Here is a 7,400-nt window from a genome sequence, read left to right as displayed (position 1 = left end):
CTTCCCTTCTACCTCCAGCCCTTGCTGACCAGGACAGGGACAATGTGTAGCTCAATGGATGGTGGTGAGACCTTAGATGATGGTCAGTTATGCAGCACGCGGGATACAGAGGAAAGATCCATGGGTACGTGGAGGCTTGTAGAGAAGCTGGTTCTGTGGCTGGTCCCAGGCAACTCATAATGTAAATCCATTTTTAAGAATCGCATGGTGTAGGCGGGTGTCTACTTTGTCCGCAGGCAGGCCTGACCCCGGGTGGAGGCGGGGCAGGGTGGAGAATAACAATTGTCTTAAGGGAGTCTGCGGAGGGAGAAAAACCTCTGGGGTGTATCAGCTGGAAAAGAATAGGAGTCTCAGTGTGGCCCCTCTCCCCCCTCTCAGCCCAGCCCCTGTGGGGGCGGTGGGGGAGCTGTGGTCAGCACACACAGCTGGGGCCTCCAGCAAAATCCCATTCTATATATCTAAGAGCAACAGCTCTGAGAGCGGCCCCCAGAGGGACAAAACCTCATTGTGAGGCACCCGCCGGCCTCAGCACCCCCTCCCCCAACCCCAGAACTGTCGTGGCATTGACCCTCTTCGGCGGGCCACCGTGGGCCTGCTGACTGGGCCACATCTGGGGCTCAGGCATTGGCTGCCCCTCCCCCACGGCTGGCCACTGAGAACTGACAGGGAGGCTGGGGTGGGAGCGGCTTCCAGGCCTCTCACCCCATCCCCACGGGGTGGCCTGGCTTGTGCCCCGCCCTCCCCGGGGATGCTGCAAGGCAGAGGTGAGAGTCCGAAGCTGGCTACGTTGGCATCTTGATCTGCCAGCATCCCCCACACCTCTGGCCTCTGTTCAGTGGCTTGTCAAACAGTGGTTGGGTGCGGTAGGTTTTTCCAGCTTTTACATGCTGCCTTGAAGGGTCTCGAGAGGCATCAAGTTGAGCCACTCTGAAGCAGGATGATTCTCTAGGTCTGGGATTCCAGAATTATCTGCTCCCAAGGTTTCAGAGGTCCGGGATTCTGTAGATTTTTGTTTGTTTGTTTTTTTGTGTTTGGAGACAGGGTTTTGCTCTGTCGCCCAGGCTGGAGTGCAGTGGTGCAAAAATGGCTCACTGCAGCCTCAACCTCCTGGGCTCAAGCGATCCTCCTTCCTCAGCCTCCCCAGTAGCTGGGATCACAGGCATGTGCCACCGTGCCTAGTTAATTTTTTAATTTTTTGTAGAGACAGGGTCTTGCCATGTTGCCCAGGCTGGTCTCGAACTCCTGGCCTCAAGCGATCCTCCTGCCTCAACCTCCCAAAGTGCTGGGATCACAGGTGTGAGCCACTAGAGCCTGACTGGATTCGGTAGTTTGAAGATGCCACCGTACATTCATTCAACACATTTATTGAGCACCTACTGTGTGCCAGGTCATGTTCTTGGTGTTGAAGCTATAGCAGTGACCAATACAGAAAAATATCTTGCCCTCTTAGGGCTTCCATTCTGGAGCAAGAAGGATAATAACAGAAACTAAATAGGAATCTTTTACATGGTGAGCAAGAAAGGCCTAGTTAGGGAGAACTGCTTTAGGTAGGGTGGTTGGGGACATGACATTTGAGCTGAGACCAACTGCTACAAAGAACTAGCCATGTGGAGACAAGCATTGTAAACAGATGGAATAGCATGTGCCAAGGCCCTGTGGCAGGTGTAGGCCTCGCATGTTTGAGCAATGGCAAGGAGGCCTTGGTGGCTGTTATTCAGTGAGCAATGGAGAGAGGGGAAGAGCTGAGGTCAGTGGTAGAGGTGGGGCCTGAGAAACCAGAGCAAGACATTCAGATGTTGTTTTGAGTGCAAAGGGAAACTTAGTTTTGCAAAGGAATGACATGATCGGATGTATGTTTCAGAAAGGGTGATTTGGGAGAACTGAAGGGGATATCGGTGAGACGAGAGGCTGTGCAAGTTGGGCAGGACAGAGATGCAGAGGCAGTCAGTCATAAGGGTGAAGGCAGGGGCACAAGGACAACCGCTTTATCCTGGACATATATCGAGTTAGAACCTCCAGGTTTCATTATACCAGACAGGGCCACGGCAAAGGAGAGCTCGGATTCTTGGGGCAGCCAGGATTTGGCTCTGAACTTTAATGACCTTGAAACTCTTAGCCAGGGCCGGGAGCGGTGGCTTATGCCTGTAATCCCAGCAGTTTGGGAGGCCAACGTGGGCTGATCACCTAAGGTCAGGAGTTCGAGACCAGCCTGGCCAACATGAGGAAACCCCGTCTCTACTAAAAATACAAAAGTTAGCCCAGCGTGGTGGCGGGTGCCTGTAATCCCAGTTACTCGGGAGGCTGAGGCAGGAGAATCGCTTGAACCCAGGAGGCGGAGGTTGCAGTGAGCTGAGATCACGCCATTGCACTCCAGCCTGGGCAACAGAGCAGAACTCCATCTCAAAAAAAAAGGAGCTTTTAGACCTGCATTGTCCAATACCACAGCCACACGTAACTGTTTAATTACAATTAAACAAAATGAAAAAATCAGTTCCTCAGTCTCAATAGGCACATTTCCAGTGCTCACTTGTGGCCAGTGACTACCATACTGCACAACACAGGGAACATTTCCATCACCACAGCCACAGGACAGGGCTTCCTGGCAGTCCTTAATGCATTGAGCCTCAGTTTCCCCACCTGTAAAATGCGGGTAACAATAGCATCTCCTTGATAGGGTGCCTGTGAAGATTACATGAGATAACGCCTGTGTGGCCTGGCACGTAACACACGTTCCCTAAATGCAGGTTGTTATCGTTGCTGAGCTGGGTGGGTGGGTGGCTAACGAGAGGGTTGGGGGCTGTCTCTGAGGTTTGGATTCGGAATCGTGACATCTTGTCCTGTGCAAGACGAAGGCGAGGATGGCGAGGGCACACCCTTCCATTCCCGACCCCACAGAGGCCAAGCGGCCCTTCGCACCCACCCCGACCCGGGAAGGCCCAACGCCCCGCAAACCTGGGATGGCCCCCCTCCCCCGGCCCGAGACGGCCCCGCGCCCCGCAAACCTGGGACTACCCCGCGCCACCCCGATCCGGTAAGGCCCCGCGCCCCGCAAGCCTGGGAGGGCCCCACGCCCCCCGACCCGGGACGGCCCCGCGCCCGGCAAGCCTAGGACTGCCCAGCGCTGAGCGCCGCCTGCAGGAGTCGGGAGCGTGGTGCCCGCGGCCGGGCTGGGCGCGGCGCGGGCCGGCAGGGGGCGCTGGGCGCGGCGGGCGGAGCGCGTGGGGCGGGCAGGGGCCGGGCCAGGGCCGCGCGGGGGGCAAGCGCGGCAGCGGACCGGGCGGGACCGCAGCCGGAGCCCAGCCGGGACTGTCGCGCGGGCCGCGCCGGCGATGCCGCGCCCCCGGGCCGGGCTATAGCGGGGCCGCGGCCGGAGTGTGCGCCGGGCAGGCGGGACATGGAGGTGGTGGACGAGACGGAGGCGCTGCAGCGCTTCTTCGAAGGTGAGAGACCGCGGGCTGGAGGCGGCGACCCTCTGGCGCTGGGAACCCCCGGCTGATCTCCCCGGGGACTGGGGCCCCTCGCTGTGTTTCCGCCTCCTCTGGCTGGGACCCTCCTTCAGGCTGGCACCAGCCCGCCAAGACAGGCTCCCGGGGCTGGGAGTCCCCTGGGCAGTTACCACCCACCGCCGCTGAAGTTGGGCTCCCCCTCCCCGCTCCTCAACTCGCAGCTTCCTTGGGACTGTGTCCCCTTCCAGGTCCGGACTCCTTTGAGCCTTCCAGGACCCGGAACTTTCCCTAAATTGTGACACTCTCGCCCCCAGCAAACTTCCCGAGTCTGGGGACCCTCTACTGTGCTTCCCCAGAACCCCAAGCGGGATAGAACCCCCTTCAAGACCCAGACCCCCGGCGTGCCTTCTAGGACCTTCCATACCTCTTGAGGCTGGACCCCAGCCTGCTTCCCAGAATCTGTGATCCCCGCCTAGAGACCAAGACCCCCTGTGTGCCCTTCAGGTTGGCGCCATCCCCCCTGACTTCTAGGAGCTGGGACCTCCCCACTGTGCTTCCATGAGGGTAGGACCACTTTCGAGACTGGACCCCCTTGGAGACTGCCACCTGCTTTCCACAATGCTGCCCCTAGTGACTCCTCTCCTGTTTGGGGCTGGGACCCCCCCTCCCTAGCATGCTCTCCTAGGGCTGGAACCTTCTTGAAGCTGACATCCCTGCCACCGGTCACCTCTGCTCTCCGAGACCCTTCTAGTGCTGTGAACTGCATCCCACCAGCCCTCTGAGGCTCCTCAGCACTATGTCCCCCCAACCCTGGAGCTGTGCCTCTCTGACTTCGCCCCCTCAAAGAGCGACCTCACCCCCCCTTGACCCCGAAAGGAGCCCTCTGGGGTGGAATTGACATACACTCCATAATATCTTCTTCTGTCCCCACCCCTACATTGGTTTTGGAGGTCTGCTCCTACATCTAACCAACTCCCTGTGTTTTCCTGGACTGCCCCTGCCCCTCCTGCAGGGCCACCACTCCTCCTGGTGCTGGGTTCTGGAGGGATGGGACAGCAGTGGGAGGGGGAGGGGAAGTTCAGGCTGACTGCCTCCCAGCCCACTCTGCTTCTCAGAACCTCCCTGGAACATCTAGCCAGACCCTCTGGCCCCCCTTTGTGCCCCTGTCTACCAATGTAGCGCGCCCAGCCCCTGCCCCGAGCTCCCTCTAGTCCCTAAGGCCACATCCTGCTCCTTGGTGCATTGAGAACCTTCCCTTCATGTGTGAACCTATCAGGGCTACAGGGCAGGGAACCAAGGCCCAAGTTTCAAGCCCCAGATTCCTGTGGAGTCCTGTGGAGGAGAGAAGCAGGTCTTCTGGTGCCTCAGTTTCTCTCCCTCTGTGACTTGGGAGGCAGGGCCTGAGCAGCCCAGGCAGGGGCACCCCCAAGCCTCAGTCATCCCACTGCAGGATTCTGGACACCCCACAGACCCAGACCCCAAGAATTCAGGCTTAGACTAGATTGAACGGTTGACTCTGTGTCAGTTGGGCCATCTGAGGGTCTTAGGCAGCCCCGCATCTGTCCCGGGGCTCTGGCTCTCCCCAGACACTGTTGATCCATAGGAGCTCTCGAGGGGCCTGACACGGTTTGAGACCTTCAGGGAAAAGGGGACCAGACATTCGTGCTTGCTTGGGTTACTGTCTGGGGTGCCTTGAGCCTGCTAGGTACCCAGAGGACCCTTAGGCCAGGCTCCCTTGACCTCCACACTGCCTGCCCCAGGACGCTGGGCCCGGACAGAGAGCAGAGGGGTGGGCCTGGCTGGCCTGGACTCCCTGGCTCCCTCCTGACCATGGGTTGGGGGGCGGGGGCTGACGCCACGGCTTAGCCATGCAGCGGCCTGGGGGGGGAGGCTGCGCTGCTCCCTCCAGAGAGATAAGAGGAGACTCAAGAATGTCTGTGGGGAGCAGGGGAGGGGTGTGAGGCTGCCTGCCTAGGAGGGCTGGGCTGGAAACAGCTCCCAGCCCCTGCGATGGGGGAAGGTGTGGGTGGGCCCTGAAGGCTAGGGTCTCCAGGCCACTTGGGAGGGGAAGGCCCATGTGGGGGACCCACTGTAGGTGTGAGAGAAGGCCGGGGAGCGGCAGGGCCTGGTGTGCTTGTGAGTGTGAGTGTGAAGTGCGAGGGAGCGGGAAGCTGTGCTTTTGAGCCGTGGCTGCGTCACTCTTGAGTGCTGTCACACTTGGGGCTGGGGCTGGGGACACCTGAGCTCTCATTCTGGTCCCGACTTGGCCTTGGTCATCCCTCTGGACAGTGGGTAGTAGACCCTGTGCTCTCAGCTCTGGTCTGGGAGACTGGGAAAGGGTTTTACTGAAGGGGCTGCAGCACAGCGCGCCCCCTCACCTGACGTGATGCCCCTCCCTGGTCACACCAAGCATAGGTGCTGGGTCCTGCCCTGTGCCGGTGGTGGGCTGGGGGCTAAGGCGCTTTGGACCTCGGGTGGGAGGCCGGGACAGGGCGGCCCCCTCGAGGCTGGTACAGCCGGGCCCCCGTGACCGCCCAGCTAATCCCCTAGAGAGAGGCAAGGCAGCCCAGTCCGGCGGGCACAGGGCCTGCAGAGAGGGGACCCACCGGGCAGGATGCACTGGCTTCCAGCAGGTAACCGGGCCACAGTGTAAGGGGGCCTTGGACTCCAGAGCCAGGGCAGGCACAGGACAGGGCAGCGTCTGAGAATCCTGCCAGGACCTCAGAGTTCTGGTGCAGGCTGGACCACTGAGAGTGGGGTGACCGTCTGTGCCTGGCAGGGAACCCCCAAAGAGCTCTTGCCCTCTTTAAGTCCTTTTCCCTCATCTGCAAGATAGGAGGGGGTGGCAGAGAAGAACCTTAGCTCTGAAGAAGCTCACTGCCCAGCCCTGGGGAGGAGAGACATGTTAGAGTATGAATGGCCGAGCCTGGAAGGGGTGCCTGCTGGCCCCAGATTCTAGGGGCACGTGAGGCTCAAGTGAGCAGCCAGTGTCCCCCAGAAAGCAGGTGGGTGTACAGGGAGCCTTGGAGGATGGAGGGAATTTGCTTTCCAGCAGGTGCTGGAAAGACCACTTGGAGTTTAGTGGGCCTCTGTCCAGCCTCTGGAGCCCCACCAGGGCTGGAGGAGGGAGGTCTGGGATTTTGCCCCTTCTGAAGCTGATGGGTGGCTTGGACTGGTGACTTCCTTCTCTGGCCTCATTCCCCTCCCAGGGTAAGTAAGTGGGTTGGACCAGAGCAGGGGCTTCCAATGTGATTTTTTAACCATAAAACAAACTCATAGTCTCCTGATAAGACAGATACGGTGGATAAGGGGGCTGGGCTCCCCACAGCCCCCGGAGCACCAGGATACTGTTTTGAAAGCCACCCTTCCCGGCTGTGGGATGGGTGAGGGGAGGGGAATGGTGCTGGCTGAGGCTCAGAGAGAAGGGAGTTGGCCAGAGTTAGCCAGAGTGGACAGCTAGCCCCCAGCTCCCTACTCTGCCACCAGTACCTTGGGGTGGGGGGCTACCTGTCAGGGACCAACATCTCTGCCTCCAGAGGGCAGGAGGAGGTCCCAGGTAGAGACTACCTGACGATTTGGAAGAGAAGACCCCCACCTGGACAGGAATCCGGGGGCTGAGCTGGGCTTTGTGATGGGGGTGGCACTGTGGCCCGTGTCAGCCTGTCTGTCTCTGTCTGTCCCTGGTGCACCCAGGGAGTAAGTAGATGGGAGGGGTGGCCAGGCACAGGGTTTCCTGACCCCTGACTCCCAGGAAGAGGACCTGCCTCCTGGGTCCATCCAGAGCCCCCCTGAGGACTCCTGTCCTAGCCCCAGTGCATGGAGCTGATTGCCAGACCCACCCCAGGCCCTGAGCCCAGGCAGGGGAGGAAATGGTAGTGGGGGGTCTGACTCATCACCATGTCCCCAGCACCCAGTGCAGGGCAGGGGTAGGGGGTGGGCAGGAAGTGTTCTCAG

The 7,400-nt window shown here is 59.9% G+C and overlaps 1 protein-coding gene across 3 annotated transcripts in view; it reads left to right on the top strand.

The window, feature by feature from the left end:
• The first annotated feature begins 3,256 nt into the window (after positions 1 to 3,256).
• Positions 3,257 to 7,400, top strand: part of MYRF (myelin regulatory factor) — a 35,992-nt gene continuing 31,848 nt past the window's right edge. For all 3 annotated transcript variants that reach the window (XM_054439102.2, XM_054439101.2, XM_054439100.2), the window contains exon 1: positions 3,257 to 3,440. In XM_054439102.2, the coding sequence (XP_054295077.1) occupies positions 3,395 to 3,440 (46 nt within the window). In that variant the 5' untranslated portion in view covers positions 3,257 to 3,394. The remainder of the gene's footprint in view (positions 3,441 to 7,400) is intronic.

This window comes from Pongo pygmaeus, chromosome 9 (assembly GCF_028885625.2).
Source record: "Pongo pygmaeus isolate AG05252 chromosome 9, NHGRI_mPonPyg2-v2.0_pri, whole genome shotgun sequence".
Taxonomy (NCBI): Eukaryota; Metazoa; Chordata; class Mammalia; order Primates; family Hominidae; genus Pongo; species Pongo pygmaeus.
Note: the sequence above shows the minus strand (reverse complement) of the source record. Positions and strands in the feature narration are given on the sequence as shown.